The sequence below is a fragment of the Montipora capricornis genome, chromosome 9 (genome assembly GCF_036669925.1).
Source record: "Montipora capricornis isolate CH-2021 chromosome 9, ASM3666992v2, whole genome shotgun sequence".
NCBI classification, from domain to species: Eukaryota; Metazoa; Cnidaria; class Anthozoa; order Scleractinia; family Acroporidae; genus Montipora; species Montipora capricornis.
In genome coordinates, this window is record NC_090891.1 from 31,117,147 (window position 1) to 31,143,270 (window position 26,124).

The 26,124-nt window shown below is 37.9% G+C and overlaps 1 protein-coding gene across 1 annotated transcript; it reads right to left on the minus strand.

Annotated features, from left to right (window-relative positions):
- Nucleotides 1-747: 747 nt before the first annotated feature.
- Nucleotides 748-25,012, minus strand: LOC138015868 (acid ceramidase-like). Its single transcript, XM_068862997.1, has 18 exons — nucleotides 24,869-25,012; nucleotides 22,974-23,020; nucleotides 20,980-21,064; nucleotides 19,667-19,672; nucleotides 17,682-17,765; nucleotides 15,626-15,704; nucleotides 14,332-14,406; nucleotides 13,944-13,989; nucleotides 11,949-12,021; nucleotides 8,639-8,710; nucleotides 6,463-6,517; nucleotides 4,166-4,247; nucleotides 3,791-3,875; nucleotides 3,640-3,686; nucleotides 2,930-3,020; nucleotides 1,476-1,508; nucleotides 1,320-1,376; nucleotides 748-1,231 (listed from the first exon to the last, which is right to left on the minus strand). Exons 1-18 carry the CDS (start codon nucleotides 24,917-24,919, stop codon nucleotides 1,142-1,144), a joined length of 1,158 nt encoding a protein of 385 aa, XP_068719098.1. The 5' UTR covers nucleotides 24,920-25,012; the 3' UTR covers nucleotides 748-1,141.
- Between the last annotated feature and the right edge of the window lie 1,112 nt (nucleotides 25,013-26,124).

Genomic DNA, 26,124 nt, shown 5'->3' on the forward strand with positions numbered 1-26,124 from the left:
AGGGTTAAAAGTTTGGCTTTAATTAATTCAATAGGCCATTTTACTGTTGTCTTTTCAGTGACTTAGCCTATGAATGGATGCGAGGCTGCCGGCGGCCTTATATTGATACAGACCATACTGCTTTTATCATGTAAATTGTGTTATTGTAATTGTAGTTAGTCTACAGTAACATTAGAAAAGCGCAAAAGTTTGTATCAAAGCAGGGTCACTGGCAGCCTCGCTTCCATTCTTAGGCCAGGTAAAATGGTCTATTAATACAATTAATAGTACAGCCATTATTTAAGGGAAAAAAGCCAACTTCTCTTCGTGAAGTAGCTGATGCTTTTCATTGCCTGACAGTACTTATTTGTAGTGTTCAGCTCTACCTTCCAGCTCTCCCATTTATTCAATATGTTAAGCCACTAAATTTAGTCTCACTAACTTCTACTTGTCTGAAATGTCTCATACAAGGCTAAATTAAACACCTGCATACTAAAATACTCCTATGGGGTCCCCTGGGGCCAGGATTGAAACCAACTATTAGGAGTATATTTAGGATGGTTGTTACTGTCTGTTGATTGAAGTAACAGACTTTGGGGAATTCGGTTTTGACTCTTATAAATCTCCTTTACAGATCTGAAGGGGGGAAGGGACATACGTCAAGAAGCTTGTCAAAATATGGGCATGTGACCACCAAAATTCCAACATCAGAAAAAAAATTGTTGGCAAATATTTTAATTCATACAAAATACATAACAGGACAAAACATTGAAAATTTTTTATTTTATTTTTTTCATATACTTATTTTTCAAGGCAACGTAACAATACTATTTACAACAGACAAAACAAAGGATCAATTAGAAAGTTCTTGCAGTGCTTTAGTGTTTACTAGCAGACGATAATCACAAAACAGTGGCAATCACAAGGTGCATGTGGGGTTATTTGACATTAATGGGATCATTTATATTCTGTTTAGTTTCAAAGGTTTTTGCTCGTCAGAGAGCTGAAATTTTTTTTCGATTTTTGCTGTTGACAATGATCAGTTTTACCTGACAGTGCAAAAAGGATGAAGGGGTTTTAATAGTTTTTAATAATTATTTTAAAAAAATTCCACTCTAGCATGGCATCAGTAGCAGAATGACTGTTATGCGGTGAATTTCTTTCACCACGGAAAGCATGGATCATTGCAAAATCGAATGTAGGTCTCAACAGTTCCAGTACTGGCTTGCATTAAGGTTGTGTAAGTTGTAAGCTGCAAGAAAATAAAAATGGAATACCAAGCTCAGGCTAAACTGACAATATTTCACACAAAAATTGTATTACATGAAGATTTGACCCACCTTATTAAGAACAGGTTGAGTTGAGAGGACATTGAAAAGTTCCTTGAATGATACTGCCTGTTGAACAGGAAAATCAGAAAATAAATTATACCTGTGCTGCTGTTTTCAACATCCACAAATTATTGAAAGCCTGGGGGAAAAATATTCTAAGCTCACCGCCTGACCCATCTTGTCCATGCAGGCCTTGCCCTGGAAAATACAAAAAGTACAGGGAAAATTCAATCTACCTTATGCTTAAACAATATCTACAGACAGTTGATTGGTGAGCATGTCTAATTACCTACATGTATTTCATTATAAAGTTAAAGAAATGCAGATTACTAAAATGTGATGAATTCATGCAGGCTAGAGTCAGAAAATATGCAATTTTACTTTCAAGGTTCTAGGAGGAAGGAACCAAATGTTACCAGTTGAGAACTCTTCTGCGTTCAAGGATTACGACAGGGGTAGTTAAAGATGAAGTTAAAAAGTCACAGCGTAACCCTTCCTCTCTTATAGATTTTCACTTTATTTTATTAATACAAAAGTCCTATGTGGCGAAACTTTTCCAATTGGGAATTACCTAAAAGATATAAAATATGGATTTACTGGACAGTACTTTAATTTGCCCTTGTCACACGGCGGCTATATTTGTCCTGGGAAACCAAAAGAGCTTTGTTTTACCACGCCAAGCCTCGCAGTGGAAACCATGGGGGTGGTAAAACAAAGCTTTTTTGGTCTCCCAGGACAATATGGCCACCATGTGACAAGGGCGAATACCCTAATGCAGATTAGCCTACATGTAGCCGTACCCTTTCCCAAAAGAAAAATGGAGGAGGGAACACAATTTGGGCCAGCTCTTTGTAGACGTTCCTTCCTCCCATTTTTATTTCAGGTGGAAGGTACAGGTACACATAGGCTATGATGATGACTTAGGGTGCGTTCGATTGACCGTATTCCGGAATAGGAATACTTGGAATAGAAGTGAGAAATCCTTCGCTTTTACGGAAATTCACATTAAAAAATTGTCAAACACCTGCTAAAATGATACTTGAAAGATCTATTTATTATCCTTGTTGCTTCAAAACACCAGACATACTGTTTTAAATCATCACTCCATGTATTCTTATTCCGGAATAGGGTCAATCGAATGCACCCTTAATGTCGAAAATGTTCAGTTTTTTACTTCAAGTTTTTTAGGGAAAAGGGTGACAGGATTTTGTGATTTCTACAGGGGCCACCTCTAACAAATGCCTGGATGGATACACTTGGTATGAAAAATGAAAGATGTCATTATATCAATATTTACATACATGTAACTTGACATGTTCCATAAACAGGAGTAGGGCTGGCACAGCCGTGAGAACACTCGCCTTCCACCATTGTGCCCCAGGATCAATTTCCACATTCAACACCACATGTGGGTTGAGTTTGTTGGTTCTCCACTTTTTCCCTGGGTACTCTGGTTTTCCCCTCTCCTCAAAAACCAACATTTGATTTGATGTTTTTTCTGATTTCAGTTGATTTGTAGTCTCCCCAATTAGTAGAGCATGTGTGCTCGGCTAAATAACCCTGAGACTCAAAGTGATTAAGCAGCAGTTTTAAAGGCACCGTATTTAGCATTAACTCACTGGTGTTCTTCGATCATCTATCACCAATGGCGGCGTCCAGTTGTCGTAATTTGTCTGAAGAACATACCAGGTGCCATTTGAGATATCTAGGCTGAAATTGGATGAATGTCAACTGTTAATGTTACTCAAGCTACTTAAGATGGTGATCATTGCAGTTATTAATAAATGAACATTAATGTTACTTGAGCAGTAACGAAAGGAATGCTTGTGTCTAATTTAAAACTGACCGCTAGGATATAAAATAAAGTGCAGGAGAATTTCATGACAGAAAATAAGAAATGCCACTGAGCAAAGCTAATTTTTATTTTCCATTTTTTAGAGTAGAAAGAGACTGAAATATTGAAAGTAACATTGAAAAAGTGTGTTGACAGAAAACTACCACCAGACACAAGGCAGCTGCCTAAGAAAATTTTCCAGAAGCCCTTCGGGCTCCGAACATTAAAAGTTAGTTGCACGAGGCATTTTTTCAAGAGCCCAGAATTAATTAATTAAAAGTGAGGATGAATCACCTTGTGATAAGCTAGGCACCCGTTCGGGCTACTCGCTCAGAAATCTGGTTGCCCGCGCTCGCAAGTAAGGCATCCCAGGCGACCAGGCGACTGTTAGGCAGCAGCATTGATACAGTAAGAAAGTTTTAAACATTTTTTACCACCATTTGATGTTAATGTTTGTAACAATTACATGTAGTAGTGCTCTTTTTTTTTCCCTACCTCATTGGGTGTAAGCTGCTGGTGCGCGAGCGTGTTATTACAATACCCTGCAATAAAATTACCAGTAAGTAGATAGATAATGCGCAACTGATGCCTATGAATAATAATAGGTAATGGTTCAAGTTCCTTCATTTCACAACTATGTCTTTACCTGTCCTGATTTTGTTCCACCAAGAATGTAATAAACTGGAGCTAGAACCTCTTCATTGGTCAGCATATCACGAGCTTGTTCATAACTAAACATAAATAATATTGAATGGACATTGCAAGTTAGCAAAATTAATTGTGAACTCTTGTGGTCAATCATTTAAACAGAGTTCAGGAAATGCTCAACAAATCCACGGTCTAAGTCGTTTTTGAAATTCTGAAATTCTGCATCAAATAATTATTATTGAATGACACGTGTGAATTTCACTTCTCTCATAATTTATTATTATTATTATTATTATTATTATTATTATTATTATTATTATTATCATTAGATATTTATCATCATCATTAATAGTACTACTATTATTATTATCACCTGGTTGCCTTTTCAACAACATCTCTTGCAAGAAAACTAGTCCACTTTGCAGTTCTTATGCCGAGGATCCACTCTGCAATCCCTGCAAGTTGAAAGAGATTCTACAAATTCAACATCAATATATATATCTTTACACCACAGCACTTTTCCACAGGTGGCGGGTAGCGGGAAAATGATGAATCTTTTAAAGTTAAGCTACTGACTAGCATTTCTGCGAACAAGTAGTTGTATGACTCTCTTTATTCTCCTATGCGTTTCGTGTGTATTGCATACTTAATCAGGGTTTTTTTAATTCCCTGGCAAGGAAATTGCTTCATATATCACGTTCATGCGAAAGGATAAGCTTCCTACTGGTCTGTTCACTGCACTCATGTGTACCACCATGTATGACCAAAATACGGAAAGGGGGAGGAGTGGTAATTTTTGAATTTTGGAAGAAACATTTGGAAGTAGTTTAGGCCACTGAAAATACGTCAATTTGAATACTTTAACTGTTGCTGCTAAAAGATTGAAATATAATTTTTCATAGATCTCACTCATTTCAACGATCTCGCTATAGCTGCCTGATTTGCGATCCCAAATGACCAAGAGAATGCAAAAAATAACTATGTAATTCAATACCTTTTGAGGGAAAACCCAATGAAAAAACATATAAAAATATGCCATAGGGAGGGGCAGAGATGTCAGTCTCTTTTGAATGGAATTTTTGTTGAAAATAAAATTATGTTCAATTTTTGAAACTGACCTCCAGTTACCACCGTTACCAACGAAAACGCGAAACACGCATTCCATGTGTGTCAAATGCCTGCGGGTTGTGAATATGTCGGTCACACACATACAGGAAAATTTTCCATGCTTAACTTACAATGCCAGACCAAATGTTTAGTAACCATTAACGTTGGATTGCAATTTCTACGCAAAAACACGGACCATTCAACAGCGCTAAATGTTAGGCTTGTGGCCCCCTGTCACCCACCACCCATGGAAAGTATTTGCTTACATGCATGCTTGCGACAGGGAAATTATTTCCAATTTTTAATAGCCACAATAAAATGCCAAAGCATCATGTTTACATGGACTTTCCATTTTCTCAATTATGAAGTCAGGATAATGAAGAACAACTTGGTTAAGGGACAATGGCAACCTTCATGACAGACTAGAGATACAAAAAATAAATGTACATAAGCTGTGCTTATAAAACCCAGTAATGAGTGAGTGAGGACAATGTGCAAGCCAGCAAGACATGCGAGTCACACAGTTATTGAAAGGTAACAGTTTTAAAATGGGTGCTTAGACTTAAATACTGTTTATCAGCGCTATTTGAAATGGGTGCTTAGACTTAAATGCGAAATTTGCATGGCTCACGTAACTCGTTGACTGGCTCACAGATTGTCCAGCCCCATAATGAGCATCCATGCAAGTGTGAAATGCCACTTTTCACAAGGGCCTACAAGAATCTAAAATGGACATCTACCTTCTTAATCTTAGCGCGCAAGGTCTACTATTGGCTTCAAAGAGATGGAAGTGGTGGTTCAGTGGGTACAGACCTCTTCTATCCATTCTTTGTACAATCTCAAGTAAAAAACTGTCAGGCACTCCAAAAAACTTTGTTGCCAACTGCTTTCCAAACCTTTTGTTAACCTCATTTTTACTTAAGCTGTCATTTCAAAGAAATACTCTTTTAGAGTGCCCCTGTGACCAAAAAATCAATTCTTATTTTTTTGGATTTCAAAATAGTATGTTCACTAAACACTAAAAAAAATAACCGACCAAAGTTAGGCCTTGATTTAAAGAAGACACCTGTTTATTTTCACTGAGATTTCCTATTTAGTGTCCGCCACTACAAACTAAGTTCTTGAGAAAGCTGTATTGAGGAGATAATGACCTCAAAGGCTCACTAGTTTAAGAATGATGTGTGTGTGTTCACCGCAGAATTAATATGCAGCATGAGAGTTTTGGGCTGTTAGACTTTTAAACTCATGTGTGGCGTATGTAATAAACTGCATTCAGACACTGAAATTTTAAGCTAGTGAGCCTTTGACTTCACTTTTCCCTGGATCCATCCCTCTGAGGTCCAATCGGTCAGTTTTGAGCGTGAGTAACGGCAGACCTTGAAATGCAAAACTTACACTCAAAGTAAACGGCCTTTGGATAAAAATCAAAGCTCAAAATCTTGCCAGTCAGGTGTTAAGCAAACACACTTTAAAAAATCTGAAGGAAAAAAGGAAGTGATTTTTTTATCACAGGAGCACTTTAAATATTATACCACTTTTTGTTGTCTGCAATAGTTCTCTTACCAATATATCCTCCATCAATGTTGAACCGTTCATTCAAAGTAAGTGTCAGAACTCCCTGAGAATGATGAGCAAAAAAAGACTGTTTGTAAAAGTGCATTAAAGAGGCAAGAGACACGGTGAGAGGAAATTTGCTTGTATTGTTTTACTGTCACCTTTCCTTGTTGGTACCGTTACTATATCTGCCAGGTTTTGTGGGCTTATTGATCTCCTCCTCCTCCGTCTGAGGCTCTGCATTGATGACCTTGATGTTGCCCTCTGGCAGAAGCACCTTAGATGGTTTGGCCATGTCCAGCAGAGCGAATCATGGACTGGAAGGGTCCGCTCTCTGCATGTGGACAAGCACAGGACCCAGGGAAGGCAGCGAAAAATGGTGGAAGGACCTCTAGTTATCTGGACTAACCCCAGAGGATGCAAACAACCACGTTTTATGGAAAAGGAAGGGCCATGCAATGTCAGACCCGCAGTTCAGTGGATAACTGACATCATAGAGGATAGTGAGTGAATGAGTGATTGATCTAGTGCGCCAAGTTATTTGAAGGGTGGATGATGCTATCGAGAGGATGAGTGCGATCAAAACTAATTGAGGTAATTGTTCTGAATTGTTATTTATCTAGTAGATCACTAATAACCACTCTTTAGGACACCTTGGGCCAAAATGGCTCGTTACTACACAGATGTGCCTCGTCTGAGTAGTTATAAGGATTCTTATCCTACGGGGTTTAATTGATCACTGCAGTGTTCATCATGGTGGTTGGATCCTTACACTTAAATTATCAAAGAAACCATTAATTTTGTGGATCTCATTGAAAAACGATAAAGGCATTGATTGTAGATCTGTAGATCTCCTAAATTAAATCCTCATACATGTAATTTTTTGCATTAAAAAAGGCAAAAGTACAAGTTAAAGTGATACATGTATAATTTTTGCAATCTTTAAATTTATTCTCGGAGGCAGGGACTCCAATATAAAAAGGACAGGGGTGCTCGTCAAACCTTTTAGGGGTTAAAAAAGTGGTTTTGGTACTTCTTAGGGTGTTCAGCCTCAAAAGGTCCACAGCAGCAGCCTTAGCAGTACCTTTTACAGTATTGAGCTAACAAATTATGACAGGAGACCTTTGACAATTAACTATTTTTTAATTTTGTCTAATTAAAACCCATAATTTGGTACCTCTTAGGGGTGAAAAAAATTTCATGCCACGCCCACAAGACAGGATCTTGGAACCTCTTAGGGGTTCTTTTCAAAATTTCTGACGAGCACCTCCATCCTTTTTATATGGGAGTCTTCCCCCCCCCCCCCCCCCAGGATTTATTGGTTTAAAATAAATTTTGGGGGTCTGTAAAAAAATCTCAATCATTCTGTAAATTCGAATGTAATTTCTCGAGATGCGAGAATCAGCTTCTCTTACAGTGAAACCGGTTGTTCATTTACGTGCCACTTTACAATTTTGTAATGCAATGTTGGTGTTTTGATCGGCAGTTTGCTCCGAGGAAGTTCCAAGTTCAAGTTCAACCAGTTTTTACCTTTCCAGACTCAGATATTATTTTGTACCCATTCAAAACAACCTTTAACTCTACTTTTTACATAAATTTACGGCATAATCACTCTACACTAGGTGGGATTCGCAAGGCTGCAAAAAAAGTAAATTATAAAATCCACAATGTATCGCTGGTGCAATTGTTTGCAAACCATGAATTATCACAAGTTCTCAAATACACCTAAAAAAACTCACAAGAATTTAATTCAGGACTGTAAGGGGGTTGAAATATCAATTCAACACCACAGTTTCTTAGCATTAAGCGCAACCCATTTTCCACGAAAACTCAATCTGCCAATACTGGATTCCCTGCGTAAACTGTCTTTGAATCAAAGAAATTAATCATTTCAAATCAATTTGAAGCTGAAGGGCCTTCCAAAATATTACAGTTATCAATAATAACATTATTCCAAACCGACCATGGAGAAGGTTCACAATGTAATTACAGTTCGACTTCAACTGTGGATAGATAAGCTGCCAAATCTGAAACCTTCAACTTGCTTGGAGCAAAGTGCCAATCAAAAACACAACATTGCGTGACAATGTTGCAAATGTTGCATCGCAATGTTGCAAAGTGGGGCGCAAATGAGCAACCGGTTTCACTGTAATTAATTATGGGCAGTCAATCTTCTAAGTCTTACAGGTTTCACTCCTGATATCATTCCAACATATCCTGCAAAGCTCACTGACTTGTACACAGTTTTTCCCTTGCTCTGAAAAAAAAAAAAAATAAATAAATAACTAAATTCAATATACTCTTTATAGTCTTTAAGAGAAGAACTTCAAAAAACCCACTGTGGGGCCTTTTGAAAGACTAACATCTTTTTCACTCAAGTCCTCCTTTATAAACCACAATATGACAATTATTTTTGGTTAAGATACAGTGGCCATCTGAACTTTCTAAAGAAAAAGTGGAATGCTCATAAGACCGTGTGTGTACAGAGTGGGGCCTCGATAAATTGTAGTAGTCACTACTCCTTTGATGTGTTGGATGCAGCTACACTGGAGATATTAAAATGTGTATCAGTCAATGTTCATTCAAACCTCAGAGGAGATTCGGTTCACAGTGTTTCCCTATCACATACACATGTATCAGTCAGCCCATCGACCAAGTTGTCTTTTGGCCACTTAAACAGAGTTAACTGAATAGAGGGTAATGTGAAGTGCTAGATTTCTATCCCATATGAACCATGTGAGCGTTAGCCCTACTGATGGAAATGGGCCCACACAAGGACAGAGAAAAACTCTGACCAGGGTGGGAATTGAACCCACGACCTTCGGGTTAGGTCTCCGCCGCTCTACCGACTGAGCTACAAGGTCAGACGGGAGCAGGCCGTGGGAACTGAAGATGTTAAAGTCACGGCAATAAACATGTACAAGTACAAGGAAAGGTTACGTTTATACAAACGTTGGCCGTGTAGCCACTTAAGCTAGCAATTCACTACCCTGAGAGCAGACTCTTCCTAAATAACTCGGGAAGAGGAAAGAAGACTCTGCCAGCCACCTCGACATTTCGTATGAAAATCAAATGTATTTTGGTGTTAGTCATGTGTGACAAGCAACCAGAAAACCAAAACAAACAGTGATATTTTCGAACAACTCTGGAAAACACACGACAACCAAGGAATCATTTCATCGGAAACTCAAGATAGCTCATACTTTTAAATTGCCATTTCACTTTTTACTGAAATTTTAATAGGTTTCTAGCAGACTAGTTTCTGAAACCGACATACAGAGCAAATACTCACTGGAATTTACACAGTTGAAAATTGCCACGCCTTTGTAAATTTAAAAAAATATTGACAACACCTGGCGATTTATCATACGCAAAAATAAAAAAAACAGGTTTGATAAGTCCAAACTGGACTGTCTCATCCATTTCTTCGGATAAGCGGCAAATCAAAGAATGTCGAGGTGGCTGACAGAGTCTTCTTTCCTCTTCCCGACTTATCTAGGAAGATCGAAAGAGACTCTCTTCACAGGGTAGCAATTCACCACCCCTCATTCATACTTTCAATGATAATTCGCCATTTTGTTACCTCCAGCTAGCACCAGCTCATAATATCGGCCAATATATCAGTTGATTGTCAATACTCTATCAATACCGTATTTACCCGTGTATCAGTCGGTCCCGTGTATAAGCCGACCCCCCCATTTTTGATGGCAGGGCCTCAAGCGCGTAATAGTTTTGTGGTTCAGCAGTTGTTTTGTCCTTGAGTTTCAAAAAAAGTTGTCGGAAAATCGACCATATGTAAACCTCAAACTAGCCTGTTTCGTTGTTCAGGGATAAAGGGCTAATTAGAGGATAAGCACAACATCACAGAAGCAGGAAAATTACTTCAAATACAATGCGAAATGTGCAAGGTTTAATTGGTCCTTGATTTATAATATCTCACATGACAAACAAAACAAAAATACTAGCTCATAAACCAAACACTACGAAGTTTGCAAAAGGTTTGTATAAAGAATAAAAAACAATCATTACCAACCAGCATTTTCAAGCAACGCAAGTGACGATGCTTGCACACAAACACAAGGTATTGTGCCAGGTTACTACGCAGTTGAGCAGTTGAACAGAAATGCCTTTTTTAGCTTTCTGCCTTGGTAAACGAAAAGTTCCAGAGTGTCTATTTCATATTTGTGCTAGCGAGTAGCTTCAACATTAAATTTTAGAGTTGGACAAATCCTTTTTCATTTCAACTGGAATTGCTTACAGTACATAATTTCATTTTCAAGTCTTTTGTCCATTCGTTCGTTATATCCAAGACAACATTATTACCTTAATTTTGAATAAATTATTTAGTTGGAACTTGGCTCTAAATCTTTGACCCGTGTAAAAGTCGAGGGCGATTTTTGGAGCTTCTTTTGAGGCCATAAAAGATCAAATTATACACAGGTAAATACGCATCTCTTCCTGGCAATACATTGCTGTATTGGTCAACATATTGATTAGTGGTCTACATTGCAAGTCGCTCTGTTTCTTTTTTTGGTAATGGCTTCTTGTTTATTTCATTCTGCTGTTGCACATATGTAGTTTTTTTGTCTGAGTTTCAGTTGCATATTTATACATCAATAATAATTGAAGTGTTTTTTCATCAAGAATACAAGTTGAGGACAAACTATACGTGATGAGTATTAACCAAGTATCAACTGCTCACAGAACAAAGAAATGCAGTGTACATGTAATAATAATAATAATAATGGTTTATTCAATGTAATCCACAAGTGGCTCTTCTAACATTGAAAGCTAGACTATAAATGCAAAAAAAATATATATATATATATTTGTAGATTTGGATTATTTGGTCGAAGGCATTTATTGCTACTCAGAGTTTCATGCTCCTTGCGGAGCAAAGAGCAAATAAAACTACATGATATATTACTATAAAAAAGAAATGTCTGAGTAACTGAAATACAATGACGAAATACTGTACTATAAAAGGTTAAAATCAAAATCTGAAAATTGAAAATTAAATAATGTTGTATACGAAAATTTCAGTGTTTCATGAAAATTCATTTCTTTGTTTATAAGGCTTAAACCTTGCTTATCTGGTTAGTATACCACAATTCAAAACTTGATTCCCTTTCACTTCAACTAAAAAATTCCTGAAATTTGTGGATGAGAAAATTGATGGCCAGGAAATTTTTGGTAATTAACCCTTTGATGCCTAAACCACTGAGCCAGACTTGGTATTTTACTCTGTTTAATGCCAGACGATTTTACTCGTCAATGGGGAACCCCCGGGAGTCAATGAGGAACCCCTGGGAGTCAATGGGGAACCCCCGGGAGTCAATGGTTTAAATTCACGAATTTTTGGTTAACCTGACCTTCCAGATGGTTATTTGAAACAAAAAGTATTTTCCATTGCCGCATGATTTCCCATTTTAAAAGCCCATTTACCGCATTACTTTTTAAAAGATCGGCATGCACAAATGTGACATTACAATCACCTGATAGTCTATATTAACGATGAGAGTCCTGAGAATTTCACTCAGCATCCAGGTGTCATTCTTTACGTCCCATCTAAAAAAAAATAGAACCAAGACAGTATAAATGCATGTAAATTTTAATAGTGGTTATCAAAGAACAATATTTTGATGACTTTCAAATTTTCTGGTAGTTTGAGACAGAAAATATATCATTTTCAGTTTATTTATTATGAAAATAAATGATGAAGGTCTTTTGAGGATCTCACTCAGCATACAGGTGTCATTCTGAAGGTCAAACCATAGTTAATCTAGGGACTGGTTATGAAACCATGGGAATTTCAAAAGCAGGAACAATACAGTCGCAATCAGATGTTGAACCGACCGTGACCCTGCGCAATCGTTTGTTTTTGGTTCGCAAGTTAATTTCGAATAAATTAGTCGAAGATTTTGATTGGTTATCCTGCAGGGTCAAGGCCAAAAAAGTGAACAAAAACATGAAACAAAGAAACTTGTCGAGTTTCATAACCAGCCTACATCTATTAACCATGGTCAAACCCAACATTAGAGAGTCCCTTAGGATCAGTGACATAAAAAGGGGAGAGCCGCAGGGACTACTTGCATGCCCAGGAGAGCAGGATGGACAACTGAGGGTAATGATGATTACTCCTCCCCCCACCCCTGCAAAGCTTGTGAAACTAGAGAACACAGATTCTCCTTTTATCTATTTATTTTTTAATTCAATTATATTACGTTAATCACTATCCTTGGGCAAAATTCTGGTGGCAGGGAAAGCAGAGCCTATGCCCCCTAGGGTAGCGGTGTCCCTAGGAGGACCCCCTAGAGTAGCAGTGTCTCTAGAGGCAACCCTATGTTAGAATGTAACATAGGGTGGACCAAAAGAGCCCTTCTGGAAGGAGAATAGGTCAGATGGTGAGTTGTACCATTTTGGAGTAAGCAATCCGGACCTATTGCAGGAGGCAGTGTGGCCCAGTGGTAAGGGCGCTTGCCTTGAGATCCGGAGATCCCGGTTCAAGACCCGCTCTGACCACTCGCTGAATTTGTTCCTGGTAGTCTCTGGTTCAACTTCTCAGCTGCACTTGTAAATAGCCAACTGGTTTGCCTCCGGCCAGTTGGGATTCTTAACAGTTGTTGTTGTTGTGTTCTGTTGTTTCGTTGATTCATTGGCCCTGAAAAGCCCCTATGGGGAGCGGTCAATTAAGTATGTATGTATGTATGTATGTATGTATGTATGTATTGCCAAGGAGGGCTGTCCCACCTACTGTGGGGTAAAGTGCAGCCCAGGGTGCACTTCCCTGCCACCAATAAGTAAGTAAGAAAATTAATGTAAAAGGACACACACCTAGGGTTTAGTTTTCTAAATTGAGCTAATTTTTTTTTTTAGTTAAATGGTGTGGTGGTAACATGCGGAATAATATAATGTAACAAACTATGAGACAAAACAACCAAACTAAAATAAAATAGACGAAATAGCATAACATAAAAAATTTGCAAGACAAAGCAAAGCCATAGTGATTAAAGAAGACAAAGCTTCCAGTTGGGTGGGAGGGTGGGAAAAATGCAATCTAGCGTGCAAGTCAAGGCAGTTGCTTGAAGAGCAAAGCTGAAATGTGGCTGACTAATGGTATGGGTGATTTACATAAGGCGAGACAGGTGAGAATCGTGTGATGTTGTGGAAAATTACTGGAAGCTTTGGCAACCGCTTTAACATTGTTAAAGTGAAAGTACTTTGAGCTAAACAATGAGCTATTGACTACTGGACAAGCCTTGATTGCAAGGATGAGGAGAGTAGAGTACGCTAGGGACAAGTGAAGAAAACCAGTACTCCCTTAGGGCTCATTAACCCCAGTTAAGAGCTTAAACTTATAATAACCTGGGCCCAGATGGCATATGTTCAGTGGTTATTGGAATTTAGTGGTTTTAGAATTTAGTGAAATTAATTTTGAGCGCTTTTCTATTTCACTTTAAATGATTGAAAAGATTTGTTTCAGAACTTACCCAAGAAACAGCCCAAAATCCAAATTCCGTGCATGAAACAGATTACCTGATGAGAAACAGTAATAATATTATTTTTAGTACTATTGTATTGTTAGTTGTGCCGTGGTGAGAGCACTCGCCTCCCATTAACGTAGCCCAGGTTCAATTCCCAGACTCGGCATCATATGTGGGTTGAGTTTGTGTGGGTTCTTTACTCTGCTTCAAGGGTTTTTCTCCTGGTTCTCCAGTTTTCCTCCTTCAGCAAAAACCAGCATACTCCAGATTTCAGCTGGCTGTAAGCTGTGCTCCAAGGTCATGCGTTGCATCGCTGCTGATACTTAGACAACCATTATTATTATTATTATTATTATCATTATCATTATCATTATTATTACAAACTTTAAAATACCTGATTTGTCCTCAGCAACAATAGATGTACAAACAGTGAATACTTCATAAAAGATATTGTACAGCAAAACTTCACCTAATAGAACAATGTGGGAGAGAGAATATACTGTATCAAGGAATGAACTCCACGTTGTCTCGGACCAGTTTTCATGCAAATAAACCCTTTCCTCTTTTTTCTTTGTTTCCCCTCAGCCTGCCTTGATCACCAGTAGCTTGTTTTAAGCTACCAGTAAGTCCCAAGTTGCCTTCACCTTTCCTGTTGTTGAATAAAGTTGTTGTGGTTGTTGTTGTTTTACAATGGCCAGGCCTTCTGATAGGGTGCGATGAAAAAATGCAAATTGTGCGAAATTTGCAGGGCAGATTATGCGATTAGAAAGGCCAATTATGCGACAAATATTGTAAATTGTGCGATTTTTTTCTGAGCAATTTTAAGCTTGTTTTTCAAGGTTTCAGGATAAAAAAAAAAACACGTTTTTACTGCCCTAAAGACATTTTGAGCTTGAGGGAACAGTAATTATGAATCTTGATTGACATTAGATGGGACAAGTGAAAAAATGAGGTCTTCTGCAGTATTGGTGCACCACATTAAAGGTTGAAAGGACACAGCTAACATGCCAAATGGATGATCAATAATTATTAATATTCCTGTATGCTACGACTAGCTTCTTGCACTTTGTTTTTGTGTGCAGTATTTTTAGTCTGCATGCAAGATTGTTGGAAAGATGTTGGCGTTAAATGTTGTTAGTGTGCAAATGGATCCAGAAGCCAGCAACTACACAACAACTTGCAATGCACATAATTATTTAAAAATGCTCATGGAGGAGGACGTCAAAGGATGTCTGCCTGAATATTCTGATCAGTAATTAAGGACAGGGTTGATAATTCAAAGGTATTTTTGCCCCGATTTATGATTATGCAGGAAATGTAGTGTTATTGAAATCGAAAAAGAAAATTGGGAGTAACCACATATTTTTCAAAGATAATTCATGAACAATATTTGTAAAAAGCTTTAAAATACAAAGCCATGTATTGCATTATTTCTCAAATTGAAGCTTGCATTATTATCATGATTAAAGGTCTACTTTCTCTGCATAGTTTTAAACTGCGCAAAAACATCCCTGTATTAGTAAAGCATCACTGATAGGAAACCCGAGTATCTTAAGATGCGCAGAGCGTATACGCAATCACAATAGTAGGCACCGTCCTTAAGTTTTATAGTTGTGGATGACTCTCCTCTAGGAACATGCAGCTCCGAAAAACTAAAAATAAAAAAAAAATGTTATGGGAAGTCATACCAAGGGGAATGCCTGTGGCCCTGGACAATCCTTTGATTTCATCCCTGTACGGAGCAGGCAAGGTGTCAGTAAGAGGAGCCTAAAAGGCAAACAATTAAATTGAAACTCAATTTATTATTATTATTATTATTATTATTATTATTATTATTATTATTACTATTATTATTAATATTACTATTATTATTACTATTAAAACTTCTTAGCAGCACGAAGTAAGATATCGCTTTGATGATCCATACAATGTTTTTGAAATTCATATTTAATCAATACATGTTTCGGATGAAACATCATCCATCATCAGTTGACAAATGAGAAATAAACTAAAGTTGAGCAATAAATAGTGTAACAAAGTGAGATATAACATGAATAATTAAGGATGAAGGCGAGAACAGAATAAAAACACCCAACCACGAAACAAAACAGAAAAAACCAAACTGTTTAGGCTAAGAAAAGAAACTAATTAGTATGAAAGGGATAAATTAAGATGTTTGACTTGGGAATTTAAAGATGGCTGCTCCCAAAGGATGTGCATGGCTTCTTTGATTTTCAATTGGAAACGTGTGGAAGCAGAGTCGAGAATTTTAAAACAGTCTTCTGAACACCGGGAGCGACAATTTTCAGAACCTCTCAAGTGCTTAAATATGTGGGAATGTTTGTCGGAGGCGAGATGTTCACGGATGCGAGTGTTCACCCCGTTTAAAATTAGGGGTTGGTTTGGGGCGAAGGATCCTATCCCTGTGGGCTTACGATCGCGAGTCATTTACAAGTTTTCATGTGCAGGCTGTAATGCCTGTTATATTGGTGAAACCAATAGACATTTCGCCACTCGCATCCGTGAACATCTCGCCTCCGACAAACATTCCCACATATTTAAGCACTTGGGAGTTCTGAAAATTGTCGCTCCCGGTGTTCAGAAGACTGTTTTTAAAAATTCTCGACTCTGCTTCCATACGTTTCCATTGAAAATCAAAGAAGCCATGCACATCCTTTGGGAGGCAGCCATCTGTAAATTCCCAAGTCAAACATCTTAATTTATCCCTTTCATACTAATAATAGAGTTTCTTTTCTTAGCCTAAACAGTTGGTTTTTCTGTTTTGTTTTCGTGGTTGGTGTTTTTATTCTGTTCCTCGCCTTCATCCTTAATTATTCATGTTATATCTCACTTTGTTACACTATTTATTGCTCAACTTTAGTTTTATTTCTCATTTGTCAACTGACGATGGATGATGTTTCATCCGAAACATGTATTGATTAAATATGAATTTCAAAAACATCGTATGGATCATCAAAGCGATATTATTACTATTATTAATTATATTATTTATTATTATTATTATTATCATTATTATTATTATTATTATCTTAAAGACATTGCATTCTACATTATAAACCCACATGCTAGACAAACTTCGTGAACAAAAACAAAGAAAAAAAAAAAAGGTTACTCCACTAGAATGAAACCACACCTTTTTTTGGGACTGGCATTAATACAGTGCTCTCAGTCTTAACGTTTCCGTAGAGTGAGATGCTTGCTGGAGATTGCGGCATAGGCATAAGTGGCCTGTGTTTCTTGAACTGGAGCTGGCGAACAATAATTCTAGGGGGGTCCGGGGGCATGCTCCCTCTGAATATTTTTTTAATTTGCACTTCTCAAATCGCTGGAAATGCACTTTCAAGTCTGCCAGTTTTGTTTTTTCATGCTGCTTGCTAAGAGAGCCCATGCTATTGTGGTCAGCCCTAGCTAACATATCGGCCTACATGTATATATATATTTCATATGTTAACGGGTGAAAGTCCTAAAGAAACAAGAAAATTGGTCGCATATGAACAGATTGAGCTTCTACAAGAAAAGTGCCAATGCGTGAGAAATGCTCGTGTTGGCGTCAGAGCGTGAGATAGCATCGTGAGACTTGAGAGCTCTCAGACTGATAATATTGGGTGGGGATGGCCAACACTTCCTCAAAGTTCTTAGCCCACTACAAATTTCAAATTTATGATAAATTATTCGTCCTGATACTATGCCTCCTTTCAAAATTAAATTTTTAACAAGACTTACTAGATCTTTGTCCACAAAGCCAAATAGCTTGCCCATCCATGATAAGCTTGTGAAGTTCTTTATAAAACCCAGCAGGTGTAAAAGCTTTAAAAGAATCATCACAGTTGATGTATAGGCATGTACCACAATTGTTGCTTAAAATTAATCAAAACCAGAGGCTAAACATGCCAAATAAAGCCAATTCCAGGTTAATTTCACTCATTAAAAACAGATGAGAGAGGAGAGCCTTGATTTGTAGAGAACTGAAACAACATTGCATGGATAGCCACAAACAACACTGTACATGTAACTGGAATCATATTCTATTGACAGGCACTATTACAAAACATCATCAGTGGACTACTAACAAAAAATCATGCTCTTTCAATAAAATGCCCATCTCTGAATGGGGTGAGGGAACAGCCAAGGTATCAGCAGGCTTGCAAGCATGCACCTATATGAATCAACAGGAATGATGTGCACTAAATAATGGGCGCGGGTTCATCCCAGAAACCCAGGATGAAAAATATATTTGCACCAATCACCTTGGCCACAGTTCTGAGATCTTCTTGAGATTCTTGATTCTGACATGTGTACTATAAAATGATCTTGTACATTTATGCTTGGTCAAGTGTCTGTTAGATGCCACGAAAGTCCAGGTTGACAGTGTTTTTTTTTTTTTTTTTTTTTTTTTGGGGGGGGGGGGGAAGGGGGTTAAAAGAGGTGTGTTATTCTCATAACAATAACAAGTTCAACAAAACAAACATCTTTTGGTAAAAAATTTCAAGAGTTTTCTACAGCAGGGCTGCAGACCATAATTTATTAATTCAAACCATATTCAGTTTTTTATTTCTCTTGAAGATGTCTATGCAAAAGTTTGGGGGTAAACAAGGTGTATCATGGAATTTGAAAAAGAAGAGAATTATAGCAAGGAGATTTTTAGGGAGCGTTCACAAAAAACTTGTTGGGGGGTGGGGGGGGAATGATGAGAAATTATCTGCTATTAAAAATATTTGATACTTGATGCATTAAATATTTTCAGGGACCCTCTTTTAGTACCCTAAAATTTGAGACACCCCCAACCTACCTCATGGACACAATTAACCATTACACCCTGCATTCAGAAGAACGAGTGAAACAATTTTAAGGCAAAAATAGAAAAAACGCCTCCAAAAAGTGTAAACGATCTCCTAAAAAAACGCAGAAGAAAAAAGGCGGGGCAAACAAAGCCTTAACAAAGCCAGCTAACAGGCGTTCAAGAACGAAAGGATGCTGGGCCCAGGACAAAGTTTTAAAGTGCATATGACACAAAATTTTTTATTAGCTTGTTCGAAAGAGCTTTCAAAAAGGTGAAGAATGGTGTTACTTTATTGTGATAGCACTCTTGGTTGCCAGTTATTCAAGATTTTGATTTATGCATTTATGCAAATTAGAGGACTTGGTGACATCACATAGTGGACACAAAATTATGTAAAATCACAAAATGGAAATATCTTTGCAAATATGAAGTCTGCAGGGTTGAGATTTTGCAGGGTTGATGTGCTAACAAACTTGCACATTGTGATAGTGATTATGATGTCACCATAGCACAAAATCGTTACCAGACCTCTACCTTCCTAAATGAAAAAAATGCCTTCTTTATTGCTCTAGAGTCTAACAGACTTCCTTGTGCTTGTGCTGTGTAATGTCCATATTCGTTTACACCCACTGAATGAACATCAAGAGCAAATAACCCTTGTTGAGGAGGGAAACTCTGATTTTACTCTTGTGGATGGAGAGGGCCTAGAGCCCATTGCATTGCCATGGAAACATCTCAGTGGGCCATATCATGGAACTTTGTAATGAGTCTAAGAACTGTACAAGGGTTTCAGTTCTGTACAGAAAAAAAGTCTTCAGAGATATTCAATTCTCTGTGATTTTTTACATCATTTTGTGTCCACTATGTGACGTCACACGTCAGCAACCATGACTCGGCAACCAAAAGAGCTATCACAATGAAATAAAACGCTGTTCTTCATCAATTTGAAGGCTCTTTTGAACAAGCCAATAAAAAAAATGTTTTATGTCATATGCACTTTAAACTACTCGCTTCTCCCATGGACAAGCCTATCGGTTGAGTCTAGAATTGAATAATTTGATGCAAAAGCATGAGGCCATGCAAAAGGTCACATTACAATTACCGCCAGAGAAAATCAACACCTAGACTGCAAGCAGTCCCTTCAAAAATCAGTCGAGCGGCCCGCTTTTCGGAGGCAGTCATGTTTTGTCACGCAAATGAATAAAAAGACTGAGGGAGGCTTGGGAAGAGGAGAGAAACCAGTTTGGTAGCACAATGATGACATACTTTCCCGACAGGACAGCTTCGACTGCAAGTTTCTGTTCTCGTTTGGGTTCAATGTTTTCCATTTCCCATTTGATAAATGATCAAAATCTACCACAAAAGCCATGTCGTACTTATCTTTTCCCATGCATGGAAAATCAAAGCACAATCTGACAAAAAAGTTATTAACTCGTCAAAAAATATCTGACAGCGGTGCATTGTCAACGGACCAATTCGAATTAATCCCGGTGCCAGTGCAACAGGAAATTCTGAACGGGTCAGTTACAGAAAAGGGTGCAGTCCCTTCTTTCTCTCCTCTTTTCCCAAGCCTCCTGCGGTTTTTTTTTTCATTTGCGTGACAAAACATGACTGCCTCAGAAAAGCGGGCCGCTCGACTGATTTATGAAGGGACTGCTCACAGCCTAATCAACACCAAGAAACTAAAACTATATCATCAAGATGAACTAATTTCTTAGAAGCAGCAGTACAGTATGAAGGTCCAATCTAAAGTCTCAAAGAACACAAAACCATTGCTAAATGAAATCTTACTGGAAGCACCTAAAAGAGGCATCCATTGAAGTATGTACTAGAGAGCAAAATTATGACAAAGAAAAAAAAAAAAACCAGATCACATACAAGGGAGTTGTGTAGGTCTGTCAACCCTATTTTACACACTTGAATATACGGTGAATATTAAATTGTGTTTACATTGGCTAATGACAATTAATTTTTGTTGTCATTATTATAGGTACCGGACCCCCCTTGAAAGTGTTTATATATATATATATATTTTTTTTGGGGGGGGGGGGGGGGAATTACTCCTCAGTCCCTCCCCTACCCCCAAACGATTTTATTTGTGAACGCTCCCTTATTTAAGAGAAGTGTCTAATACAAACTTGGGAGGGGACCTTATTAGACAGGAGGCATTTTTTAAAGAGGGGGCATCCATTAGAGATACATTAATGGTAATTCACTTTCTTTTTTTTGTGGTAAGAGTGCTAACCTGTGGTGTTTTCTTTCAGCAAGATCATTATACCTTTGATCTGCTGGAAGATCAAGATTCACGATTTCCCAGCCAACTTTGCTGAAAAAATAAAAACCCCTATTTAGTAATAATGAAAAATTAAAGCACAAGATCAATCAATCAAGTTAAGTACTTATATAATGCATGACCAATAGGTAAATGATCTCAGCTGGTGCTTTAAATTAACAATAAGGTTACATGTATTTACAATGTTTAAAAATTATGACTATTTCTGTTATATTTACAGTGGTAATTAAGAAGTATATAAAATAATTGTATATGAAGAAAGTAAGAAAGTAAAAAAAATTAATGCTGTTGTCTGAAGGTGATATTAGTGCAATCATAAAGAAATCTGCCAAAACAATCATGTAATTTAGACACAATGCCAACCCAATAGGCCTTATTCACGATAGCCGCCATGTGTTGTTTTCAAATTGTCATCAAATTAGCCATGTGTTATGCTGGTGGGTGAAAAAAGGCAAATTGCGGAGAATCAGCTAGTCGAAATATTGAAATAACATTGCTAAAAGTCCATTTAGTATTTAGAATTAAGTACCTTTTATAATAATTTTTATATCTTTGGATTGCCTTTGACAGGTTGATTTTCTACTTCATTAGCTGCTCATTTTTCACTAAAAAAAACATCGAAGTAACTTGTGTAATCATTCTATTTTATTACTTAGGTGATAAACATTCAATGAACGTGCAACAAATCATCTGTGTGGCTAAGATGTTCATTATAACCTATCGAATTTGTGTTGTTTGCCCCCTCAGGAGTGTGTAGCTAATTTGCATGACAATAGCAAATCCAACATGGCGGCAATCATGAATAAGGTCTATTGGTTGTCGACTAGCTGTCTTGACCAATTCAAAAGATCATAATTAAATCAACAATAGATCAAATAAGGAAGCATTTGTTCACTTAAAAGAAATTAATGAAAGCAACAAATGATAGTAAAGCAACCACGATACCAATGGTGCTTATGCAACGGTTTATCTTTAAGGTGTATGTACATGTCAGAAGGATGGGAAAGTAATTGCTGGGCAACTGGGAAAATGGACAACTGAAAAATTAAAGTCCTAGCCAGGAATCTGACCTACAAGCTCCTTAATGCTGGCAGATGCTCTACCCATTGAGCAACTAGTCCAGTGTTACATAGATAGTAGGTTCAAATCCATGTTAGTCTCTGTTGTCTACTCCAGCTTCAGCAGTGCTTTAGACAGACATTTTTTTAGGCTAAGCACATATTTAAGCACCAGTCTCTGCACCCAGGCAACCCATAGCGCATGCTATGACCTTACGCATTTGTTATTTTGTCATCGAGAATGCCCATCGCCTCGGAACAGTCAGAAATAATAGAACCCCCTATCATGTGCAAGTTTTTGTATCGTCCAGAACGTTTTCAAGTGATCAAGAGGAAACGTGAGCTAAACGCTGTTTGGATTACAGAGGTCCTTACTCAGGAGGGATCGACAGCGGAAGAGTGAACTTAAAAAGATTATGAAAGAGGCTTTTGAGGCAGGAAAAAAAAATTTCGACATGGCCAGCTATACATCTATGGTATCCCCTACAATAAGTAAATATAATTGTGTTACTTAGTCATGGATTGAATTTGCCTTTATTTATACAGCAAACAGATTATTTTCTTGTAAAGGAAACATAACCTTTTATGTCAATGTCTCACTCTTCACCTGATCCTGATTTGAATCTATCATCTTATAATGACCATGGATTTTTTTACTCTTGAAGAACTTAATGATATTGTTATTGTTGGTATCTTCTTTATCCAATTTTGCATCTCAGAATGCTGGAAAATGTGTCCCTAAGGGTTCTACAATTTCAAAACCTTCTGGAGGAGCATGATCCCAGACGCCTCTAGGGGGCAATGCCCAATGGGCATTGCAACTCCTACTTAAGTTCAAATTCTGCCTGGGACTCTGATTTTTCAGTTTCCCATTAATACAGTACCTTTCCTTTGGTGGATAAGCACTAGTGACACAATCTTGGTCTGAAAACTAAGTTACACAAATTAATTAGTAGCTTGAAGCATGATATTAATTTTGAAATTTTAACAAGACCCAACTATTTAAAGTATATGCCCCAGCTGGAGTCTGTCAATGCTTAACACACTCTGGTCAGGACCGTCAGTAAGAGAACACTGCTCAAAATTCTTCACAAGAAAATAGTAGTACTGCTTAGCTTGGTTGCTTTCCAGTTGACTGCAAATACACTTGAAGACTTTCAAGGTTGTTGCAGAGAAAATCTTTGCAACTACCATCTAGTTTGCTTAAAACGCTTGAGCAGCGAAATACTGTGTGGGAGGTTATGCCAGCAAGGATCTAGCACCTGGCAACTCCATGTCCTCCTCTTAATTGCAAAATAATGCATACAATGGGTTCTTTAATGTCCCACTGTGTTAACAGTGAGGATTGTGAGATGGGGCCAACTGTTTATAATCCTTGAAAGGACTTGACTTGAAAGTCTAACCAATTTCAGATGTATGACGAAGGAAGCACTTTCCCCTCATTTTTTTTTTTTTTTTTTGACTCTTTGATTCTTAGTCCAGCCAGGGTTCAAACCCACAGAATAGTCAAATAGCCAAATACTCAGCAGTTTGAATATCGTAATTTTTAAAAACTCAGCTTTAAATGCTTACAAAAATTTGGTTTATCAACAGAGTTGATAATGTAAATTGACCACCGTACAGAGATTCTAAAAAAATAGAATCTAAATAGAATTTAAATGCTTAGTTAGGGACTCGTCAGAAATTAGCAGGGGGGGAGGGGGAAGGGTGGAGATTTTCAGTAAAGTGGCAAAAATAAAATGACCTTCCCTAGGTAAGGGATTGAAAAGTCTTGACCCTCCCCTGGAATTCATCCTAAAATTTGTTGACACCACCCCCCCCCCCCCCCCACAAATTTGTTTTACAGTTGTAGAAGAAAAATGGTTCAGTTCTTTTAATAAAGCAAACCTACCATGCAAGTGAAATTTATGTTGGGGAAACAGGACCAAAAAAGCTTTTGGGCTCAATAGGATGATAACAGAACCAAGATATATGCACTGCATTCAAAACTATAAATAGCTTGACATGTTCACATGGCAGGAAAAACTTTGTATGGCATGATTTTCACATACTGTACCTACTTTTGGCTCGTATTCGTGTTATAACATAATTTTAAGGAATCCCTTTATGATCAGAACGGCTTAATTTCTTGTGACACTCCCTCTTTGTTGTCTTTTTTTTTTTCATGCCCATCCCTTTCGAAGGGTTCAAAAAACTGTGACCCTCCCAGGTTTTCCACCCCTCCCCCCCGCTAATTTCTGCCCTGCCCCTCCCACACCCAAACAATGGACAAACATTGTTCAAAACTTTCCTTTAAGTTATTTGAAACGATGGGTTTCTACAAGTCTTGGGAAACAAAAAAAAATAGGGAAATTGCATTTAAGGGTCGGTTATTATTGTCTTTTTGGCTTAAAAAAATCATGAATTTCGATTATTACTAGGGTACAAGAGCATATGACGAAGCACAAAGTTCGCGTTGAAACTGAAAGCATTCAAAGTGACAGAGCTAACCAGAAGTAACATCAGCTCTCAAAGAAGAATTTGTGCACTTTTTTCCCTGCTAGAAGAGATCTCTTTTCTTTTGCTTTCGCTGTGCTGACGAGTACGGGAAAAAGACCTCTGCCGTACTCGTCAGCACAGCGAAAGCAAAAGAAAAGAGATCTCTGCGAGCAGGGAATGCTCTTTTATGCCAAGCAAAAGAATTCGGAAGAGCTCATTGTCGATTATGTCAGAAGTGTCATGTCGTATTTGGAAAAGCTGGAGTTCAATTGGGAGTCGTTTTTAAAATGGGATAACTTACTGAAAGCGTCGAAACTGCTCCAAAGAATACTGCACTCAACAGAAAACCCATGAGAGCTCCATGTCTCCTTCAAAAGAGGACGAAAACTGGGTATCCAAATGTTTACGCACAGCTATTTTCTACCCCTATTCTTCGTGTTCTGGGGGGTGGGTACGGTTATAAGTAGGCTATTGTCTTCAGCTCAGGCGCGAGTCATATGACCCGACAAAAAAGAGTGTCTTTCTAGGGAGGGGTGAAATGTCAAACAGACAAAACGGAAGATAAACCGCGAAAATTCTGAGGCGGATATCCAGGGGTAGTTAGGAAGGTTCGGTCGAACTCCCTCAACTGAAAGAAAAAAACACTCAGTTTCTAACACGTGCAGCTTCTGGGGAAAAACATAAGTGAACGAAACAAAATGGCAGTCTTCAATTCGTTTTTTATGATCATGATGATCTTCGTGGAAATTACATTATTACACATCACATGAGAATAGCAACAACTCGTGAATAAAACCCCGTACGCCGAACTTTCTATGACGTAAACTATATTTCTGTCTCTCAATAAACCTAGAACAATCAGTTCGCGCAAGCTCATTTTATCCGTACCACTGACGTTACAGGTTTCAAAAGAGAATCCAGGGCTGCATTTGTACAGCGGCTTTTCTTTTTAATTAATATATCTTTAAATATTCTTGGATTTTATGACGTCACGGCCGCCATGTTGGTTTTCCCAAAACAATGAAATGGCGGTCATGTTGGTGTCCCCGATCCAATCCTCCGGGAATTGAAAGCTATTATTAGCTAACGTCTTCTTTTGTTTTTTGAAAAACGCTGTTGATCACGTGAGTGAAACCAGGAGCTGTTGATCACGTGCTCCTGGTGAAACCCAAGAGTTATGTATTTAGTATGTATCTATGATGAAATGGTATATGGGGCATGAATCATTATGAAATCAAGTGAAGCTATGATTTTCGCAGTTATGAGCGCAATTTTTGCAATTGCGTAGAGAAGCCCCGAAAAATTCAGGACTTCAACGGGGGTTTGAACCCGTGACCTCGCGATCCGGAGCGACGCTCCAACCAACTGAGCTATGAAGACGTTGGGAGCTGGTCAGGCTTCTCTACGCAATTGCAAAAATTGCGCTCATAACCAGGAGCCCATCCTGGAAAACTTTCATACAGCTTCTTGAAACGGGCGTTTCACAAGTAGGTTTATTTTTAGACTAGAGCCCTTCCCGCGAATTAGGTCAAAAAACAAAGTCTTAGCTTCGGTGAC

Excerpts from the sequence above, each read along its gene's own strand:
- LOC138015868 (XM_068862997.1), bottom strand. The coding sequence starts at position 24,919 with ATGGGTTTTCTGTTGAGTGCAGTATTCTTTGGAGCAGTTTCGACGCTT. Across the intron at positions 23,021-24,868 it reads GAGCAGTTTCGACGCTTTCA|TTTTCAGACCAAGATTGTGT; the intron begins GTAAGTTATCCC and ends TGTGTAACTTAG. Across the intron at positions 3,021-3,639 it reads AGCAGCTTACACCCAATGAG|CCTAGATATCTCAAATGGCA; the intron begins GTAGGGAAAAAA and ends ATCCAATTTCAG.